The sequence below is a fragment of the Schistocerca americana genome, chromosome 7 (assembly GCF_021461395.2).
Source record: "Schistocerca americana isolate TAMUIC-IGC-003095 chromosome 7, iqSchAmer2.1, whole genome shotgun sequence".
In the NCBI taxonomy this organism is placed as follows: domain Eukaryota; kingdom Metazoa; phylum Arthropoda; class Insecta; order Orthoptera; family Acrididae; genus Schistocerca; species Schistocerca americana.
The window spans coordinates 442,113,338-442,136,998 of NC_060125.1; the positions used below are offsets into that span (position 1 = coordinate 442,113,338).

The following is a 23,661-nucleotide window of genomic DNA, read 5'->3' on the forward strand; positions in this document are numbered from 1 at the left end:
CACACATAACACAAATTACTTAATCATGAAATAAAACAGAACTAAAGAAAAATGAAACTAAGCAGAGGACACAAGCAAGCACCACAAAATGCTATAAACAACAGAGACACTACATAGACATGAACAAATGGAAAAGAAGCACTTGTGACATGACTGACAAAAAGAAATGGTACACTTTAATGTGTAAACACAAATCAACACAGATAATAGTAAATATACTGAAGAACAGGGATTACCCATCACATACAGAACAAGAAACACACTTCAGTCACAGTTACAAATATCAATGGAAAAACGAGACAGATACCAAGGAGCTAGTATATACCAGTTAGGATGTCAAGGTTGCAAACAGTTATGTAGGAATGACAGGCACAAATTTCAAAACTAGAAAAAAAATATATAAGAAGCTGGAAGTATGGAAATAGTCTTTCCTCCCTTTACTGAATACCTCATAAAGCATGGGCATGAACCTTCTAACGCAGAGCAGGATATGAAAATAACTGGAGTGAACAGTTACACCAGAAAACTCCTAACATTACATGAAAACATTCATGTACGAAGTTCCCTTGTGGTTAACAAGATAGTAATGAACAAATCAGTGTAAATAACAACTTTGTGATCATGTTAGCCACTAAAACAATAACAAGCTGAGACGTAGAACATATCCAGATTAAATAAAAACTTAACCTTAACGTGAACTATTTACTCATAAAATGACATGCATTACAGACCACTGAAGATGCTTCATGTGTAAAAAGAAGTGAAACGTGTATGGCACAATACAAATGGTCTTTCATTTAGTTGCAAAGACAGATGTCTCCAAGAATGTAGAAAGCAACTAAGAAATAGTGGAAAACATAAAAAAGATGAAATTTCTATTTACTGAAAAGCTGTTTTTCAAACAGGTACCTTTATTTTCCATCTGTTAAGAGTGTAACAGGTTTCAGAACATACACAGCCATAATGCATATATGTAAAAGTAAAACATGCATACCAACAGGTGCAGATGCTGCTTTATACAAATTATTTTCTCAAAATATTTATATCATAATTTTAAAATATTTTTGTAAATAGTAAGCAGATCACACATTGGCATTATTAACCAAAAGAAAATATTTTACAGAGGACCCTCCTAGATTTTCTTCACATTTATAAGATTTAAAATTTAGGGCTCAGAGATAAATTTCTGTAAGTAGTATGATTCACTTCTCAGAGGCACTTGAGAAAATTGACTTTGAAAATTTGTGTGAGCTGTTTTAAGTATGAAAAATTTCAAGTGACTTAACAGAGTCATCCATAGTTGTCATCATGAAGTTACTTGTTTAGTTCTCACTGGACAAATTTCTTTACCTTTTATTTGAATTCTCTATTTATTTTTTGATACTGAAATGTTAATTGACAAATACTGGATCTTGAGTTTCTAATAGATACATCTCTTACTTTGTATTATTAATCACATGAAAATGTGAGTATTCAGAATAAATTAAAAATTACTACAAATATGTGAAACGACAAATAGAAAATAAAATAGGGATTACAAATAAATACAAACATACTATCAAAAACAGTATTGAGAATGCTTGAGACATGAGGAAGTAAGCAGTAGTATCTTCCAGACAAACACTTACGATGAGAATGCACAAGTACATGAAACAAGTTTCTTATCTGTCTGCATGCAGAACTGATCCATATGCCAGTGGTACTCATTAGTGCTCTTACAAGGAGAAGTCTATAGCGGTGGTATCAACTTTTTGAAACCAACTACCGTGTTATGCAGGTTAAGATCCCAGGTATCCCACACTCCAGCCACTCACTCTGGTGGGCCCTCGTTTGCGGACAATTGACACAAAAAAATTTGGAATTTTGTGTGACATTCAGTAGCATTAAAAAGGTGGAGCAAGTAGTGTGGTTGCATGGTGTAATGGTCAGGATAGTAGCTTCATGTGCAGGAGGTTGTGGTTCTAAATTTTGGCAGGTGCAGTAAATTTTATTTTTATTTTTGAAACCTTATCAAAATGACTGCAATCATCATTTTATTCAATTAATTGATTTAAATATATTTTTATATTCCCATTCCTTTGACACATAATTTTAATCATAATATCAACTTCTTCATTTGCTCTCATTTTTTTCCTGTCATTCTTTTTCCACATGAAATCTTCGTTCATGTTTTATAAATTAATTTTATGTATTAAATTTGATTTAATTTCTTTTGTTTTATCACCTTGTTTCTTCTTACACATTATTGCGTTCATTGTATCTATTTCTCATTTTGTTTGAATTTCGTTATACTTAAAATCCTTCTTTCATTGAAATCATCATCTGCATTATTTTGCGCATAGTGCAGTAGGCATGTAGGTTCTGTTTTAAATGTTTGTATGACAACTACCATGAAAACAAAATTGCACATCTGGTAATGAGAAATACATTTTTCACATCACTGCATAGTCAAAATAAATAGATTATTTGGTCTTTTATTTTTTAACTGATAGATCAGAATTTTCAAATAATTGAATATTGTAATAGATCGGTATAATTAAATTAATTTTTTATTGTGATCTTCAGTCCAAAGACTGGTTTGGTGCAGCTCTCCATGGTACTCTATTGTGTGCAAGCCTCTTCATCTCCAAGTAACTAATGCAGCTACAGCCTTGCGAATCTGCTTACTGCATTCATCTCTTGGTCTCCCTCTACAATTTTCACCCTCCATGACTCCCTCCTGTACTAAATTGGTGAGCCATTGATGCCACAGAATGTGTCCTATCAACTGATCCCTTCTTCTAGTCAGGTGGTTCCATAAATCTCTCTTCTCCCAATTCTGTTCAGAACCTCCAGATTAGTTACATGATCTACCCATCTAAGCGTCAGCATTCTTATGGAGCATGACATTTAAACCTAAACGCGTTGTTAACAAATTTCTCTTCTCCAGAAACGCTTTTCTTGCCATTGCCAGTCTACATTTTATATACTCTCTACTTTGACCATCATGAGTTATTTTGCTACCCAAATACCAAAACTCGTTCACTACTTTAAGTGTGTCATTTCCTAATCTTAATTCCCTCAGTATCACCTGGTTTAATTCAACTGCATTCCATTATTCTTGTTTTGCTTCTGCTGATGTTCATCTTATGTCCTCCTTTCAAGACACAGTCCATTCCATGCAGCTGCTCATCCAAGTCTTTTGCTGTCTCTGTCAGAATTACAATGTCATCAATAAACCTCATAAAGTTTTTATTTCTTCTCCCGTAATTTTAATTCCTACTCAACATTTTTCTTTCGTTTCCTTTACTTGTTGCTGAGTTTACAGATTTAATAACATCAGGGATAGGTTACAACCCTCTCTCACTCCCTTCTCAACCAGTGCTTCCCTTTCATGTCCTGTGTCTCTTATAACTGACACAAGGTTTCTGTATAAATTGTAAATAGACTTCTGCTCGCTGTATTTTACCCCTGCTACCTTTAGAATCCCCCCCATGAACCATGGACCTTGCCGTTGGTGGGGAGGCTTGCGTGCCTCAGCGATACAGATGGCCGTACCGTAGGTGCAACCACAACGGAGGGGTATCTGTTGAGAGGCCAGACAAACATGTGGTTCCTGAAGAGGGGCAGCAGCCTTTTCAGTAGTTGCAGGGGCAACAGTCTGGATGATTGACTGATCTGGCCTTGTAACATTAACCAAAACGGCCTTGCTGTGCTGGTACTGCAAACGGCTGAAAGCAAGGGGAAACTACAGCCGTATTTTTTTCCCGAGGACATGCAGCTTTACTGTATGATTAAATGATGATGGCGTCCTCTTGGGTAAAATATTCCGGAGGTAAAATAGTCCCCCATTCGGATCTCCGGGCGGGGACTACTCAAGAGGACGTCGTTATCAGGAGAAAGAAAACTGGCATTCTACGGATCGGAGCGTGGAATGTCAGATCCCTTAATCGGACAGGTGAGTTAGAAAATTTAAAAAGGGAAATGGATAGGTTAAAGTTAGATATGGTGGGAATTAGTGAAGTTCAGTGGCAGGAGGAACAAGACTTTTGGTCTGGTGATTACAGGGTTATAAATATAAAATCAAATAGGGGTAATGCAGGAGTAGGTTTAATAATGAATAAAAAAATAGGAGTGCGGATAAGCTACTACAAACAGCATAGTGAACGCATTATTGTGGTGAAGATAGACACAAAGCCCATGCCTACTACAGTAGTACAAGTTTATATGCCAACTAGCTCTACAGATGATGAAGACATTAATGAAATGTATGATGAGATAAAAGAAATTATTCAGGTAGTGAAGGGAGATGAAAACTTAATAGTCATGGGTGACTGGAATTCATCAGTAGGAAAAGGGAGAGAAGGAAACATAGTAGGTGAATATGGATTGGGGGGAAGAAATGAAAGAGGAAGCCGCCTTGTAGAATTTTGCACAGAGCATAACTTAATCATAGCTAACACTTGGTTCAAGAATCATAAAAGATGGTTATATACCTGGAAGAATCCTGGAGATACTAAAAGGTATCAGATAGATTATATAATGGTAAGACAGAGATTTAGGAACCAGGTTTTAAATTGTAAGACATTTCCAGGGGCAGATGTGGATTCTGACCACAATCTATTGGTTATGAACTGCAGATTGAAACTGAAGAAACTGCAAAAAGTGGGAATTTAAGGAGATGGGACCTGGATAAACTGAAAGAACCAGAGGTTGCAGAAAGTTCCAGGGAGAGCATAAGGGAACAATTGACAGGAATGGGGGAAAGAAATACAGTAGAAGAAGAATGGGTAGCTCTGAGGGATGAAGTAGTGAAGGCAGCAGACGATCAAGTAGGTAAAAAGACGAGTGTTAATTGAAATCCTTGGGTAACAGAAGAAATATTGAATTTAATTGATGAAAGGAGAAAATATAAAAATGCAGTAAATGAAGCAAGCAAAAAGGAATACAAACGTCTCAAAAATGAGATCGACAGGAAGTGCAAAATGGCTAAGCAGGGATGGCTAGAGGACAAATGTAAGGATGTAGAGGCTTGTCTCACTAGGGGTAAGATAGATACTGCCTACAGGAAAATTAAAGAGACCTTTGGAGAGAAGAGAACCACTTGTATGAATATCAAGAGCTCAGATGGCAACCCAATTCTAAGCAAAGAAGGGAAGGCAGAAAGGTGGAAGGAGTGTATAGAGGGTTTATACAAGGGCAATGTACTTCAGGACAATATTATGGAAATGGAAGAGGATGTAGATGAAGACAAAATGGGAGATAAGATACTGCGTGAAGAGTTTGACAGAGCACTGAAAGACCTGAGTCGAAACAAGGCCCCAGGAGTAGACAACATTCCATTAGAACTACTGATGGCCTTTGGAGAGCCAGTCATGACAAAACTCTACCATCTGGTGAGCAATATGTATGAGACAGGCGAAATACCCTCAGACTTCAAGAAGGATATAATAATTCCAATCCCAAAGAAAGTGGGTGTTGACAGATGTGAAAATTACCGAACTATCAGTTTAATAAGTCACAGCTGCAAAATACTAACGCGAATTCTTTACAGACGAATGGAAAAACTGGTAGAAGCGGACCTCGGGGAAGATCAGTTTGGATTCCGTAGAAATGTTGGAACACGTGAGGCAATACTAACCTTACGACTTATCTTAGATGAAAGATTAAGAAAAAGCAAACCTACGTTTCTAGCATTTGTAGACTTAGAGAAAGCTTTTGACAATGTTAACTGGAATACTCTCTTTCAAATTCTGAAGGTGGCAGGGGTAAAATACAGGGAGCGAAAGGCTATTTACAATTTGTACAGAAACCAGATGGCAGTTATAAGAGTCGAGGGGCATGAAAGGGAAGCAGTGGTTGGGAAAGGAGTGAGACAGGGTTGTAGCCTCTCCCCGATGTTATTCAATCTGTATATTGAGCAAGCAGTAAAGGAAACAAAAGAAAAATTCAGAGTAGGTATTAAAATTCATGGAGAAGAAGTAAAAACTTTGAGGTTCGCCGATGACATTGTAATTCTGTCAGAGACAGCAAAGGACTTGGAAGAGCTGTTGAACGGAATGGACAGTGTCTTGAAAGGAGGATATAAGATGAACATCAACAAAAGCAAAACGAGGATAATGGAATGTAGTCAAATTAAATCGGGTGATGCTGAGCGAATTAGATTAGGAAATGAGACACTTAAAGTAGTAAAGGAGTTTTGCTATTTAGGGAGTAAAATAACTGATGATGGTCGAAGTAGAGAGGATATAAAATGTAGACTGGCAATGGCAAGGAAATCGTTTCTGAAGAAGAGAAATTTGTTAACATCGAGTATAGATTTAAGTGTCAGGAAGTCGTTTCTGAAAGTATTTGTATGGAGTGTAGCCATGTATGGAAGTGAAACATGGACGATAACTAGTTTGGACGAGAAGAGAATAGAAGCTTTTGAAATGTGGTGCTACAGAAGAATGCTGAAGATTAGATGGGTAGATCACGTAACTAATGAGGAGGTATTGAATAGGATTGGGGAGAAGAGAAGTTTGTGGCACAACTTGACTAGAAGAAGGGATTGGTTGGTAGGACATGTTTTGAGGCATCAAGGAATCACAAATTTAGCATTGGAGGGCAGCGTGGAGGGTAAAAATCGAAGAGGGAGACGAAGAGATGAATACACTAAGCAGATTCAGAAGGATGTAGGCTGCAGTAGGTACTGGGAGATGAAGAAGCTTGCACAGGATAGAGTAGCATGGAGAGCTGCATCAAACCAGTCTCAGGACTGAAGACCACAACAACAACAACACCTTTAGAATTTGAAAAAGAGCATTCCAGTCAACATTGTCAAAAGTTTTCTCTCAGTCTACAAATACTATAAACATAGGTTTGCCTTTCCTGAAACCCACCTATGAGAAGTCGTAGGATCAGTATTGCTTCATGTGTTCCTACATTTCTCCAGAATCCAAACTATTCTTCCCTGAGTCCGTTTCTCCTGTTTTTCCATCCTTCTGTAAAGTATTCGTGGTAGTATTTTGCAGCCATGACTTATTAAACTGATAGTTCGCTAATTTTCACACCTGTCTGCACCACTTTCCTTTCAGTGCTCTGTCAAATTCTTCTCGCAGCATTGTATCTCCCATTTCATCTTCATTTATGTCCTCTTCCATTTCCATAATATTTTCCTCAAGTACATCTCCCTTGTATAGACTCTCTCTATACTTCTTCGACCTTTCTGCTTTCCCTTCTTTGCTAGGACAGGTTTTCGATCTGAGCTTCTGATGTTCATACAGATGGTTGTTTTTTTTCTCCAAAGGTCTCTCTAATTTTCCTGTAGGTGGCACCTATCTTAACCCCTAGTGATGTATGTTTCTACATCCTGAAATTTGTCCTCTAGGTATCCCTGTTTTGCCATGTTGCGCTTACTGTCAATCTCATTTTTTAGGCATTTGTATTCCATTTTGCCTAGTTCATTTATTGCATTTTTATATTTTCTCCTTTCATCAATTAAATTCAATATCTCGTCTGTTACCCAAGGATTTCTATTAACCCTCATCTTTTTACCTACTTGATCCTCTGCTACCTTCACTATTTCACCTCTCAAAGCTACCCATTCTTCTTCTATTGTATTGCTCTCCCCTATTCTTGTCAATCGATTCCTAATGCTCTCTCTGAAACCTTCTACAACCTTCTTTCAGTTTATCCAGATCCAGCTCCTTAAATTCCTGCCTTTTTGCAATTACTTCAGTGCTAGTCTGCAGTTCATAAACAATAAATTGTGGTCAGAGTCCACTTCTGCCCTTGGAAATGACTTACATTTTAAAATCTGGTTCCTAAATCTCTGTCAAACCATTATATAATCAAACTGAAATCTTCCGGTGCCTTCAAGTCTCTTCCACATACACAACCTTCTATCATGAGTCTTAAACCATGTGTTAGCTACGATTAAATTATGCTCTGTGCAAAATTCTACCAGGCGGCTTTCTCTTTCATTCCTTTCCCCCATTCAATATTCACCTATTACCTTTTCTTCTCTTCTTTGTCTTACTATCAAATTCCAGCCCCTCATGACTATTAAATTTCCATGTTTCTTAACTATCTGAATAATTTCTTTTATCTCATAATACATTTCTTCAATCTCTTCCCCATTTGTGGAGCTAGTTGGTGTATAAACTTGCACTATTGTGGAGGGTGTGTGCTTCGTATCTATCTTGGCTACAATAATGTGTTCACTATGCTATTCATAGTAACTGACCCGTGCTCCTATTTTTTTACTCATTATTAAACCTACTCCTGCATTACCCTTATTTGATTTTGTATTTACGACCTTGTATTCACCTGACTAGAAGTCCTGTTCCTCCAGTCACCAAATTTCACTTATCTAACATTAACCTATCCATTTCCTTTTTAAAATTTTCTAACCTATGTGCTCGATTAAGGATGACATTCCGTGCTCCGATACGTGGAATGGCAGTTTTGTTTCTCATGATAACGACATCCACCTGAATAGCGCCTGCCCAGAGATCAGATTGGTGGACTATTTTATCTCGGGAATATTTTACAGAAGAGGATGCCATCGTATTTAACAAAGCAGTAGAGCTGAATGGGCTGTAGTTTCCTCTTGCTTTAAGCCATTTGCAGTATCAGCACAGCTAGGGCATTTTGGTTGATGTTACTAGGGCAGATTAATCAATCATCCAGACTGTTGCCCCTGCAGCTACTGAGAAGACTGCTGCCCCTCTTCAGAAACCACACATTCTTCCCTCTCAATAGATACTCCTCCATTGCAGTTGCACCTACGGTACGGCTATCTGTATCCCAGGTACACACAAGCCTCCCCAACAATGGCAAGTCCATAGTTTGTGGGGGTGTTAAATTCATATTCACAAAAGTTCCAGTTGGAAAAACAATGATATAAGGAAAAAATGAAAAGTGGTCATACAGTGATTAAAACAGTTTAACAAAGTAATAGAAACAAGAAATTATATCTTAACAAATTCACTGAATAAAAATAATGATCAAAGTCATTTCAAAATAGATTTTAACACAAAAATAACCACCCAATGAGGTTAGAACCCACACCCTCTTGCACATGAGGATATTCTGTCCATTGCACCATGCAACCAGATTATGTATGTCAATTTTTTTAATGTTACTGGGCATCACACAAAATTCCAAAATTTTTTTCGGAAATTATTCGCAAATGAGGGCTCACCAAGGTGAGTGGCCGCAGGATGTGATGTCTAGGATCTTAACCTTCATCACCATATATTTAGTTTCAAAAAGTTGATCCCACCTCTGGGAACCTCTCTTTGTAAGAGCACTTAGCACATCATCACACTAGTTAATGACTTGGTATTGTGATACTGTTTATACTGAAACAAAACTGCTGCTCTCGAGACTAGCTAATCGTGGACTGGCCATGAAATTATATGACTATAACCCAAAAACATATATACAGTTAACAGGTTAAACAATGGAAAATCCAGGATGGAATAATGACAAAATTATGAAAAGAATAGATGCTCCTCACCATATAGTGGAAACATTGAGTCACAGACAGGCACAACAAAAAGACTGCTAAACGAGTAATCTTTGGGCCAAAAGTTCTTCTTCTGAATTAGATAGCATGCGCGCACACACACACACACACACACACACACACACACACACACACACACACACACACACAAAAATAGAGAAGTAGTCTGGATGGTGGGGGTAAGGAGGAGGCTGGGACGGGGAGGAGGAGGGATAGCAGGGTAGGGCTGTGGGACAACAAAATTCTACTTTTGGGAGCGTACAGTGATGAGGTAGACAGAGTGTAGGGCAGCTACGTGCTGTTGGTAGGTTAGGAGGAGGGCGGGAGGAGGGGGTTGCACAAAAGGAGAGAAGTAAAAAAGTCCGTGGGTGCGCTGGTGGAATAGAAGGGTGTGTAGTGCTAGATTGTGAATAGGGAAGTGGATAGGTAGCTGAAGGACAATGACTAACAAAGGTTGAGGCCGAAATAGCAGGTCAGCAACTGGAAGCAGTTAATTCCATTAATTACCTGGGAGTACGCATTAGGAGTGATTTTAAAATGGAATGATCATATAAAGTTGATCATCAGTAAAGCAGATGCCAGACTGAGATTCATTGGAAGAAGTAGGTTACAGTATGCTTGTTCGCCCACTGCTTGAATACTGCTCAGCAGTGTGGGATCCGAACCAGATAGGGTTGATTTAGATAGAGAGCAGCGCACTTAGTTACAGGATCATTTAGTAATCGTGAAAGCGTTACGGAGATGATAGATAAACTCCAGTGGAAGACTCTGCAGGAGACACACTCAGTAGCTCGGTACGGGCTTTTGTTGAAGTTTCCAGAACATACCTTCACCGAAGAGTCAAGCAGTATATTGCTCCCTCCTACGTATATCTCACGAAGAGACCATGAGGATAAAATCAGAGAGATTAGAGCCCACACAGAAGCATACCGACAATCCTTCTTTCCACGAACAATACGAGACTGGAATAGAAGGGAGACCCGATAGAGGTACTCAGGGTACCCTCCGCCACACACTGTCAGGTGGCTTGCGGAGTATGGATGTAGATGTAGAAGTAGAAGGGATACGGAAACATACGGTTTATTGCACAATTCAGAAAAGCTGGTGTAGGTAGGAAGGTTCCAGATGACACACAATCATCGAAATGAAGAATATTGTGTCTAGCAGCATACTCGGCAACTGGATGGTCCAGCCATTTCCTAGCCACAGCCTGTTGATAGCCATTCATGTGGACAAATAGCTTGTTGGTTGCCATGCTCAGCTAGAACACAGCAGAATAGTAGCAGCTTAGTTTGTAGATTGCATGATTGGTTTCACAGGTAGCTGCCCTGCCTTTGGTGATGGGATAGGTGATGCTTGTGACTGGACTGAAGTAAGTGGTGGTGGTGGTGGTGGTGGTGGTGGTGGTGGGAGGATGTATGGGACAGGTCTTGCATCTAGTTCTATCACAGGGATGTGAGCCCTGAGGCAAAGGGTTGGGCGGGGTTGTGTGGGAATGGACAAGGGTATTGTGTAAGTTCAGTGGGCAGCAGAATAACATTGTGGGAGGACATTCCTCATTTCAGGCATGACAAGAGGTAGTCGAAACCCTGGCAGAGAATGTGATTCGGTTGCTCTAACCGTGGTTGGTACTGAGTCACAATCAGAATGCTACTCTGTGACTGGATGGTGGGACTTTTGGAGGGGTGGGTGACTCGAAAGATGAGGCACAGGAGATTTGTTTCTGTTCATCATTGTGAGGGTAATTACAGTTTGTGAAGGCATCCGTGAGGAAGGCATCCGTGAGGCCCTTAGTATATTTAAAGAGGGACTGCTCGTCACTACAGGTGTAATGGCCACAGGTGGCTAGGCTATATGGAAGAGACTTATTCATATGGAATGGGTGGCAGCTGTCGAAGTGAAGGTATTGCTGCTGGTAAGTAGGTTTGATACGGACAGATGTACCAGTGTAGCCCCCTTTGAGGTGAGGTGGATGTCAGCTTGTGAGAAGGTGGCTTGCTGGGTTGGGAGTACCAGGTGAAGTGAATGGGGTAGAAAGTGTAGAGGTTTTGAAGGAATGTGGATATGGTGTCCTCACCCTCGATCCAGATCACGAAGATTTTAGCAGTGAATCTGAACCAGATGAGGAATTTGTGATTCTGGGTGGTTAGGAAGGACTCCCTTAGATGGCCCATGAATACACTGGCATACGATGGTGCCCTCCCTACAGGTGCTCATTGCCATACTCCAGACTTGTTGGTAGTTCACAGCTTCAAAGGGGAAGTAATTGTGATTGTGTATATAGTTGGCTATGATAACCACAAAGGAAATCGTAGGTTTGGAATCTGCCTGGTAGGAAAGGTAGTGTTCAGTAGGGCAGGACCATGAGTATTAGGGATGTCAGTGTAAAGGGAGATGGCGTCAATAGTGATGAGCATGGCACCATGTGGTAAAGGAACAGGAACTGTGGAAGATCAGTGGTATCTTTTACATGGGAAGGTAGGTTGCAGGTAATAGGCTGAAGATGTTGGTCTACAAGAGCAGAGATTCTCTCAAGGGGTACATCCATATCAAAGCTACAAACCACCAGCAATACCTCCACTTCGACAGCTGCCATCCATTCCTTGCCATAAAGTCCCTACTGTACAGCCTAGCCATCCGTGACCATCATATCTATAGTGACAAGCAGTCCCACTTGAAATATATCAAGAGTTTCACTGATGCCTTTATAGACTGTAATTACCCTCCCAACATTGTACAGAAATGGATCTCGCATGTCTCTTATCTTTCCAGTCACCCACCACCTCCCAAAGTCCCACCATCCAGTCACAGAGGAGCATTCTGCTTGTGGGTCAGTATCAACAAGGATTGGAGCAACTGAATCACATTATCCACCAGTATTTCAAATACCTCTTGTCATGCCCTGAAATGAGGAATGCCCTACCCACTATCATTCCCACCCCTCCCACAGTGGTATTGACCGCCCACCATATCTACACAATATCCTCGTCCATCCCCACGTAACATCACTCCCAGCCCCGTGCCTCATGGCTCGTATCCCTTTAACAGAACTAGATACAAGACCAGACCTAAACATTCTCCCACCACCTTTATTCAACTCTGATCACAAGCATCACTTATCCTATCATCAAAGGCAGGGCTACCTGTGAAACGAGTCAAGTGGTCTACAAGCTAAGCTGCAACCACTGTGCTGCATTCTACGTGGGCATGATAACCAACAAGTTGTCTGTCCACATGAATGTCTACCGACAAATTGTGGCTAGGAAATGGCTAGATCACCCTGTTGCTGAGCTGCTGGCCAACACAACATTCTTCATTTCAATGACTGGCTCATAAACTGTGCCCTCTGGATCCTTCCTGACAACACTAGCTTTTCTGAATTGCGCAAGTGGGAACACTCTCTGTGATAAGTCCTATGTTCACATAATCCCTCTGGCCTCAACTTTCATTAGTCTTTGTTCTTCAGCCACCTGCTCCCTTCCCTGTTCCCACTCACGCACTACACGCCCTACTATTCCTCCAATGTACCCACAGCCTTTTTTTCTTCTCTCCTTCCTGACCCCTCCCCCCCCCCCCTCCTCTGTTTAACCTACCAACGGCACCTAGCTGCCTTACCTTCTCTCCACCTCGTCCCTGTGTGCTCTTGCAAGCAAGACTTACCATCCCCCACACCTACCCTACTATTCCTCCCCCTCCCTGCCCCAGCCTCATCCTTACCCACACTGCTTCTCTCATAATGTGTAGTTGCTTGCAGTCTGGCCTCAGCAGCCGGAGACAGTGGTCGTGTGTGTGTGTGTGTGTGTGTGTGTGTGTGTGTGTGTGTGTGTGTGTGTACATAAAATTGAAATGAAAAACAGAATTTACATGAAACTTGTGTGTTTCAAATGAATGAGTCGTTCGAGTGACCATATTGAGATAAACATTTATCTCAAAGATATTGCATGAAAGGTTCGAGTTGGACAACCCCACTGTGTGGTGAGATTGGCTTAATGTCTAAATAAGGGCCCACTTTTCTGTTCACATTTTAAATAATTTAGTGGCATATAAACGACTTAAAAACTCAACCTCGGAAATTTTATATAGACCTTAGAGAAGATCAACAGGTGTGAAGAAAAGGAAGCAAGAAATCAACTACTACAACATTTCTTGTTAAGAGGTTTACTAATAAGAAAGAAAAGTTAACAAAAATCTCAAACTAAACCATGCCAGAAAAAAAAGAAGAAACTCTAAAGAAACGGACATATAAGAGAATATTTAATCATGTACTTTGGAGTAAACCAGTAAGACAGGGCATACAGAAGATAGTATTATATATACTTAAGTATGCCAGACTTTTAACTTTGACATAAGAAAGGGGTATCGGAAGCCAAACAATGACTGATGTTTATGCATCCAAAAAAGGGAAAATTAATGAAGTCCAGTATAAACTTATTTATTCAGTGTGACAGAAATGGATTACTTACTCCCATATTGTGTAAGTAATGTTTTTCACTCATAATGTATAAACTACAGAATGATATAAGCTAATTACATCAATTTTTTTTATTAGAGGTGACAATTCACTACATAAACAAATTTCCACAACCAGCAGAAACATAATTATTGATAGGAGCATTTACTACTCGCTTTAAAGTAATAATAATGTGTGGATCTGTAAAACTGAAACTAAACTGCTTGAATGCTTCATGCCCAAAAATTTTGGAGGTAGGAGAAAGAAAAGTTTGGAATTTTGTAAATCCCATAAGACAGTTGCTGACCACCTCAAATTTAATTTTAATATGGCTACTTTCATGTGTGACCTATCTCTTACAAGACTAGGTGGCGACCCAGAACTAGTTTGTGCGCTGTATTAATGATTGTTGATTGGGTACACTCACCAGCACCTGCGTGGTTTTTAGGTGGGTCCCCTTCTCAATTTGACAATGCCAGGCTGGTTCCCAATCTCTTTCTAAGAAAATATTATACACAGTTCAAATATAGTAACACACAAATCGGAGTTTGCACATTTCACAAACAGATGCACACACGTTTTTTCTCCTGTAAGTTAATTAACTGATGCTATGGTGACAGGCATGGTATTCAACCACAAAATTTAACTACATAAATTTCCAAATTATTTTTTTAAATCTACTTCTGTCTAATAATATAAAATGATATATTTGTTATTAAAACATTAAATTTTATATCAAACACATTCTTATACTACTCGTGTACTTGGTAAGTATAGTAATGTCAACAGCTATTCGTGATTAACTGCTCCCAAGCTTTTCAGGTATGGATTCATTACACTCATTGCTCACTGCATCTTCAGCTTTTCTTATTCTAGTACTAGTATTGATAATGGATATAAACACCATTTCTGCATAAAAAGGCATAGTGGTTTAGACTTTTCTATTCTACCCTGCTTGTTTCTCCACATTTGACCAGTTAACTTACCTCAAGTTAATTAAATTTAATCACAGTTTGATTCATTTTCTCAACAACTGTTTAGTATGTTTTGCCTAATTTTAGGGAAATAATTTAGTGTTAATCCATTGTTACAGAAAATAATATTCTCATTTAAGCATAGTGTATCAAATTATATTTTCAACTAATTGAAAAAACATTGGAATTATTCTTGCACACACTTTTTTAGGTGCATGGTGTGTGTGTGTGTGTGTGTGTGTGTGTGTGTGTGTGTGTGTGATATAAGTACAGCATTCTAAAGTGATTTAATTTTCATTTTTCAACAGGAGCAACTCAACATTCCCCATCATATTTGTAATTTACACCATTGTGGATCAGTTTGTGTATTTTATGTGCGCATTTATATTTGACGCTCAAGTGCCAAGTGACAGTTTCAGTCCTGTTGTATACATGGGAACTAATAAACTTGCATATTATGGCAGCAGCCAGTTATTGAGAGTTGGGGAAATTTGCAAGAAAGTAATAGTGAACAGTTGATAGTATTTTAGTAGGAGCAAAACATGTCTTATTCGTTTGTACTGAAGTATACAGCCAAAAAAGAACTATTTGTGCGTCAGATTTTTTGTAACTCATGTATTGTGAAAATAGGTAATTTGCTTGCAGTTACTGAATGAATGTGTGAAGCATGTATATTTGAAACTGTTGTTTTGTTTGAGATATATTGTAACAGAAAGTAAAGTAATACCGAACACATGAGTGCTACATAAGTGTGCAATTGTTTTCCTTCGATTCTTCCAGTTAAATCGTATAATTTATTTCAAACTTGTCAATCAGTATTAATGTGTAAGTTGACAGCATTACAGAAAGTGAATCTATATCTGCATGTCTGACTTTGGATGTTTTTGAAACACATGTGCTCATATATAATTTTCCTCTTCATTTTACACAATAGTTTCAGAGCTGCACACCATTTTCTATAACATGCAATGATGTTAATAAAATTCAGTATACTGTCCTTAAAATTTATTTTAAAATGAAACATGATTTGAGATAGAGATTCGTATGCATTTATGTGTTTACACAACGTATATGTATGTATATATGTATATGACTATATTTTATATGTGTCCTGAATGTTATAATGCAGAAATATTGTCATCATGAGTGTGATCAAAACTCTAGCATTGTGTCTAAATATTAATATTATTATAAAGATATATATCCTCGGATAAGAATTATATTTATAATTTAACAGTTGTAAATTTTAGTTTTGTGTATTTGCAACCTCCGCTCTTTTCATAAGCCTGTGTAATTGGAAAAAATCTCATTTTCTTTGTAATTATGTGAAGATTTATATGTTTTTTATGTATTCCCTGTTTTCAGGCTTTCCTCACCCAGAACCAAAATAAAGCGATATACTTGAGATTGAAACTTGTTCATGTTCAGTTGTCAAATACTGTTCAGCTTTAATACAATTTCATGTAAGCATATTTGCTACTTGGCAATGGCCATGCCGCAGTGAATACACCGGTTCCCGTGAGATCACCAAAGTTAAGTGCAGTCGGGCATGGCTGGCACTTGGATGAGTGACCATCGAGGCCGCCATGCACTGTTGCCATTTTTCGGGGTGCACTCAGCCTCGTGATGCCAATTGAGGAGCTACTCGAGCAAATAGTAGCGGCTCCGGTCAAAGAAAACCATCACAACGACTGGGAGAGCGGTGTGCTGACCACATGCCCCTCCTATCCGCATCCTCCACTGAGGATGACACGGCGGTCAGATGGTACTGATGGGCCACTTGTGGCCTGAAGACGGAGTGCTTTATATTTGTTACTTGTAAAGAAAATTAATCTTGTTTCTGAATGAAAATGTAAGACATCCAAATCACATGATGATGATTTAATTGTTTCAGTGAGAATTTACTTAAACTTTATTTTTCAGTAATTCACCTTCATGGTATTTGTATATCAGATCAATGAGCTTGAGAATAGAGGTGCTTTTCAATCTCAGAAAGGCAGTTTCAGAGGACAGACAAGGAAGAAAATACTGAGAATCCAATTAAGTAAATCACAGGCTGGGATAGACAACCCATTCTGCATGGTATCAAATTTTACAGTATGATTGTAGCCAGAAATCCATGCTGTGTAATAACTGAACATTTCTCTGAGAAGTGTCATTTTTGCGAGCGAAAGTAGTAAAAAAAACCAAATTAAGATAAATGACGTATGTGTATGTCAGCGCCTTAAGTAACATAGAGAATCATTCCAGGTGAGTTACAAATACAATTAAGCATTTGTCATATAACTCAGAAGCACCAGTTGTCATTTATTTTTAGGTTTTCTTTAGTTTGCTTATGTCTTTCCTCTTACCCCTCCAATTCTCCTCATACTGAGAAGCTAGTAGTCTTTCAATGTCAGCTGTCATAGACTGGGAGATTGTATTCAAAGCAGGTATCTGCGTGACGTTGAAAGATGAAATCCCTTTGCCTTTTCTTCATTATTTCACATTTTTTTACATTTTCTTCTGCTCTACTCAGATAAAAACTTTCACCCTGAACAAGGACTTTTTCCTGGACTTCTCATTATCCTATGTCTTATATGGTGTTTGATGTAAAATTCCATGTTGAAGACTGTTGCACATTGTAGTGTCTAAAACTGTACAAGTTTGTCACAGTTGTACCCAGTCTTTTTGTCACTGTATGGCACCGAATAATTTCAGTGAATTTATTCATGTCGGCAATTACTTATATTTTCCACATTTTTTTCTTTCTCCACATTAACTATTATGCCAGGAGGTAGAAATCTACATCCTGTTATGGGAAAACCACTACTTGGATAAGGAGATGATGTATAGAACCTGTACTGTAACATATCAGTTGCTGTAGTACCTTTGTTCTGGTCTAAAAACCGCCACTTACAAAGCAAAATGCTTTAATGATCATTATATAATGACAAAAAAAGATGCTATTTCAATTGCTTCTTCAAGCAACCTGTTTTTCAAACTACATTTATGGTGTAGCAGTGTTCAACTTTGAACGGTCATCAGCAATTATAAAATTAGTGAAGGAAATCTAGCAACTATAACACCATGCCTGGAGCACAGTAACACCAACAGAAAACATTGGGAAATCCAGGATGGAATGTAACACTCCCATCATGCACTGGTGCTGCTGCTTGCAGTGTGGCCTCTGTTGCCTGAAACTGGAGTAATATGTGCCAGTTGGGTTTGTGTGTGTGGAGGGGGGGGGGGGGGGGGGGGGGTTGATGAAGGCCTTAACAGCCAAAAGCTTTAATTGTGAGAGTTTTATTTTGTTGTGCCTATCTGCGACTCAACTCAGAATCTCTGCTATATGTTGAGTGACAACGTCCTTTCATAATATTGTTACAAAAGAAAACAGCATTCACACTAACTTCATCACCACCTTCCCCCCTCTCTCCCTCCTTCATACATCTCATTGTGCCCTGTGTACTTTTTTCGTCTTGTTGTGCAGCCGCGAAGCCATCTTTCCAAAGACCTACCTCTTTCCAGCTACCCCATCTTTGTGTCCTTCCCTACCCACTCCCTACCAGTATCAATAATTAGACTTGTGTGGCCATGGGAGTGTGCGTTTGGTTGTCTGTGTGATTTTTTTTTGTGTGTGTGTGTGTGTGTGTGTGTGTGTGTGTGTGTGTGTGTGTGTGTGTGTGTGTGTGAAGTTTGTACTACTGCTGGAGAAAGAGCTAGTGTTCAAAAGCTAGTGTGAATTTTTTTATGCTGTGATCCATGCATCAATCTGCTATAGGTGAGTGGTTGCCTTTCTCTTATTTGATGTGTTGTTCCGTACAGACAAGTTGTTCTGGCAATCATAATTAGGGAAGGGGGTTGATTATCTTTCTACTGTAGAAGATTATAGAATGATTTGTCTTCCTCTAGTTTGGCTATTTTGAGAAATAACTGGCACATTCCTATACTGCCGTTGAGGATTCAGTCCCGATTCAAGGTACCTCCTGCCTGTTTCAGTTATGCGGTAATTAACATCACATAAAGTCAAACTGTTTAGGAGTTGCATACAATTATGAGTTATCTATGTATACTGGTGACTTATCCTGGTTCCCTTTGACCTTTTCTTTTCCCTAGTTTCTGTGTAATGTTTAACACGTCAATCGATTCAAAACCTGCAAAAGCTGATGTCCCCGACAACAATGGTCTCTTAACACCTTTCTTGAGGGCATCATCATACCTGTTCACAAACTGCACAGGTGATCGAGCATCCATGATTATCAACCAATCACATTGCTGAACAATGATATGAAAATATTTACATTGCTTCTGGCATCGCAACTCAAGAAAGCCGCATGTTTAGTCACCTCCAGCAACCAGACTCCCCTAGGAGGCGACGACAATATCTGTAACGCCCTTTGCCATTACAACACATGATAGTGTTTGCTCGTCACCATTGTTTGCCTGGTGCCTGGGCATTGCTGGACTTCAGCCAGGCCTTCGAACGTGTAGACCACCCCTATTTGCGGGCAGTTCTTCAGCATATGGGTTTCCCTGGCGGTTTTATCACAGTCATTTTGTGCCTTTTGAGCGGCGTGCCCTCCAAAATCGTGTACAACGGCCGCCACATGATCCCTCTTCACATAGCTCTATCTGCCCGGAAAGGCTGTCGCCTTTCCACGATTTTATATGCTTTCGCTTTGGAACCCCTGCTCCAGGGACTGCACCGACATTTGGAAGGTATTACGTGCACTGGCACCATTTCTGTCGCATGGCCTACACCGACAACCTTGTTCTTTATCTGCCCAGTGAGGATGAAGTTCAAGCAGCACTGACATGGATTGCGACTTACTGCGTAGCATTGGGCAGCTCCCTCAGCATGTCCAAATACAAGGTCTGACTCATTGGTGAGGGCCTAGCAGAGAGAAGCGTCAACCCCCCCCCCCCCCCTTAGTGTCACCGCCATGGTTCAATGGCTTGGCATTGAATTCACCACCAATCTTGGTCAATCAGCGGCTATTAATGGTAGGCGTTTGCTGCAGACTGTCAGAGCTAGCCTTGCAGATCACTGGCTACGAGTCCTCGACATTATCCAGCGCGCCCAATATGTGAACATCTATCATGCCTCCCATATACCAAACGTGGCTCAGGTACTACTGGCCCCAACTCTTCTGCCCCGACATCAGTTGATGGCATTGGGCTCCTTCGTCAGCTCAGGGATGTTATTCAACATGCAGTAAGATTCCCTTGCACTCCCTCGGGACCATGGTGGGGTGGGACTAATACTTGTACCAAACAGAGTCACAGCACTGTACATCAACTCCCAACTCAAACTTAGGCATCGTTGTCCGGAAAAATCTCACTGGGCTCCTATTCCAAGACTTTGCGCCAGTCTCATTGTCTGCCCCAGCTTTGGTCTCAGCCATCCCATCCTCCTTTTATCATATCCGGTGATTTTTCCTGGACTTCAGTTATGTCTACCAGTCTTTACACCTTACACCTTGTTACAGGAAAACAGTTTACTAAGTGTTACAACAATGCCACCTGCCCAACCCCATCAACATTAAGTATCCCCAGTGTGTGTGGCAGCACATATGGAAAGTGGTCCATGCCCGCTTTCTCGAATCTGATGTCGAATCAGCGCAGTATATCATGGGGAATGGCAAAAAAGTTAAACGATATCGACTGAATTGCATCCATCTGGCTGACTCGTTTCTCTGTACCCACCATGGAGTAGACGACACAGATGACCACCAGTTCCACTGTGGTCCAGCGTCCAATGTCTGGACACTTGCGTGCCATATTTTGGTGTTTCTTACATGCCAAACACCCACTCAGATTGCCACACACTTTTATTCGCGGAGGGGACTTATTACCCCACCACCAAAACTCACTCTGTGAACTGGATCTTTGGTCACACAATCCGTTATCTTTGTAATTCAAGCCATAAGTCAGTGCTAGGATATTGGAATTATCTAAAAGAATGACATTGCATCCTAACATGCAATCCACACTATTAGCAGTACTTCTCTAATTCCTTAGGGAGCACCTTTAACAATCCACCTCACAACTGGAACGTCCAATCCATGAGAAGCTGAAAACTGATCTGAACCTACCTGAACTGAACAGAACCTAATCCAATTGAACGAGCAGACACATTTGGACATGCTGGCTGATGTAGGACCCGCTGCTCGAGGTGCTCTAATATGCTTCAGAGACAACAGTCTGTTGCAGCCACCTTTATTCACACATTATGTTCTATAAATAACATCATGAAGGAGATCTTTCAGGTATATGGAACAAGTCAGTTTATATGTTAACAGGCAGAAGCAACCAATGTGGGACACCCCTGAAAGTATACTGACAACAAATTACGACTAGTGCTAAACTACACATACTGACAATTTTGGGAATTACTATCTTTACATATATTAGAACGGTAAGAGCTACTTTGAGGAAAACCTCTTATCCTCCTCTTACACTTCCCAATCCTATTTTTTTAATCTAATATTTCAAACAAAGCAATTGTGTAACTTAACACAGACCGCTCTCATCTGTCTGTGTACTGGCACAGTTAACACCTGTTTAATACAAACATTAGAGTTATGTGGACCATATAAAGCTGCATTCTGAACTCTGGCTAGTGATGTGTAATACACTGCTCTGCAAAACTTAAGGATACGGTAGATACACTGACATAACATATTAGCAACTCTGTGGAAATGAATGAAAGTGCACGAGTATGTTTCCACAGGTCTCCCAGTAACGCAAAGGAAGCTTTGTCACATGTTTTGGGAGGTGAATGTGACTGTAATGCCAAATGGGGTGGTCCTGCAACACAAGGTAGTTGAAGGAACCATAAATGACAGTGTGTGCCAATCAGCAAGCAGTTATAATGCACTGTGGTGGTGGCAGTGGTGGTCTTCATCACAACATGACCTGGAGTCAACATTTGGATGACTTAGCACAGGAAAGAATTTTCAGGAAACTGGGAGGAGGACAAAGTGTAATGAGTGCGGCGCACGAGTTTGGTATCACAAAGTGCATTGTTTCTTGTGCATGGGGAGCGTTCCAAACCACAGGTACTGCTGCCTGAAGGAGAGCAGATTGTCAACCGTAGTCAAATACACTAGCAGATAACCCCTACACTGACAAGGGAACCTCCCCATCGCACCCCTCTCAGATTTAGTTATAAGTTGGCACAGTGGATAGGCCTTGAAAAACTGAACACAGATCAATCGAGAAAACAGGAAGAAGTTGTGTGGAAATACGAAAAAAATAAGCAAAATATACAAACTGAGTAGTCCATGTGCAAGATAGGCAACATCAAGGAGGGTGTCAGCTCAGGAGCGCCGTGGTTAGCGTGAGCAGCTGCGGAACAAGAGGTTCTTGGTTCAAGTCTTCCCTCGAGTGAAAAGTTTAATTTTTTATTTTCAGACAATTATGTCCGTCCGTCAGATGCGAGGTAACTGTGCCGACTGTGAAACTGTTGCATTCATTTGTTGCAGTTTATGTGACAAACTCTTATGTTTTCATCACTTTTTTGGGAGTGATTATCACATCCACAAGAAAACCTAAATCGGGCAATGTAGAAGAATCTTTTTACCCATTCACCAAGTGTACAAGTTAGGTGGGTCGACAACATATTCCTGTCATGTGATGCACATGCCGTCACCAGTGTCGTATAAAATATATCGGATGTGTTTTCCTGTGGAGGAATCGGTTGACCTATGACCTTGCGATCAAATGTTTTTGGTTCCCATTGCAGAGGCAATGTCATTTTGTCTACTAATCGCACGGTTTTCGGTGCGGTTGCAAAACACAGACACTAAACTTATTACAGTGAACAGAGACGTCAATGAACGAACAGACAGATCATAAATTTGCGAAAATAAAGTAAGTAAACTTTTCACTCGAGGGAAGACTTGAACCAAGGACCTCTCATTCCGCAGCTGCTCATGCTGACCACGGGACTACAGCGCTCTTGAACTCATACTCACCTTGATGTTGCATATCTTGCACATGAACTACTCAGTTTGTATATTTTGCTTATTTTTTTTCATAGTTCCACACAACTTCTTCCTGTTTTCTCGATTGATCTGTGTTCAGTTTTTCAAGGCCTATCCACTGTGCCAACTTATAACAAAATCTGAGGGGGGTGCGATGGGGAGGTTCCCTTGTGAGCAGCATGCAAGCAGAGACCCATGTCAAACAGCAGGTGCAATTACAACCACATTTAACAGGACTAAAAGGCATGCAGTCTCACAGTCCATAGTGGCACAGCATAAGGGTGTTTTTTTTTTTTTTACCTGAAAACCAGTCCGTTGTGTTTTGTTGACAACTGCACATCAGCAGCACTGTTTGTGATGGTGCAGAGAGCGTAGGGACTGGACCAGATAGAAGTGGGGCCTCATTGTAATTGGGATAAAATTACTTCCCCTCTTGTTTTGACATCTGCCTCCTTAAATTCATTTTTTCATGTTTAACTAATTACCATTAACATAAGTGAGCATAATCTGCATTTTCATAAAACAGAAAGGTTGGCCCTCAGTTTTAAAGAATATAACACCAGATCTAATTTTGTGCTTAGTTTTATGTATGTAGTTAGTATATTTTGTTATAGGGTGAAATCAGTAATTGTTTCGTAACTTAAATACTATTCCCAGAATGAGATTTTCACTCTGCAGCGGAGTGTGTGCTGATATGAAACTTACTGATGAATTAAAACTGTGTGCCGGACCGAGACTCGAACTCGGGACCTTTGCCTTTCGTGGGCAAGCGCT

General features: G+C 40.0%; 1 protein-coding gene across 3 annotated transcripts in view; it reads left to right on the forward strand.

Moving 5' to 3' along the window:
- Window positions 1–16,323, forward strand: part of LOC124621835 (ubinuclein-1) — a 352,960-nt gene extending 336,637 nt beyond the window's left edge. For 2 of the 3 annotated variants that reach the window (XM_047147276.1, XM_047147278.1), the window contains one exon: window positions 15,226–16,322. In XM_047147276.1, the coding sequence (XP_047003232.1) occupies window positions 15,226–15,257 (32 nt within the window). In that variant the 3' untranslated portion in view covers window positions 15,258–16,322. Of the gene's footprint in view, window positions 1–15,225 lie in introns of all 3 variants that reach the window. The other variant, XM_047147277.1, reaches the window with a different exon arrangement.
- Window positions 16,324–23,661: the final 7,338 nt, after the last annotated feature.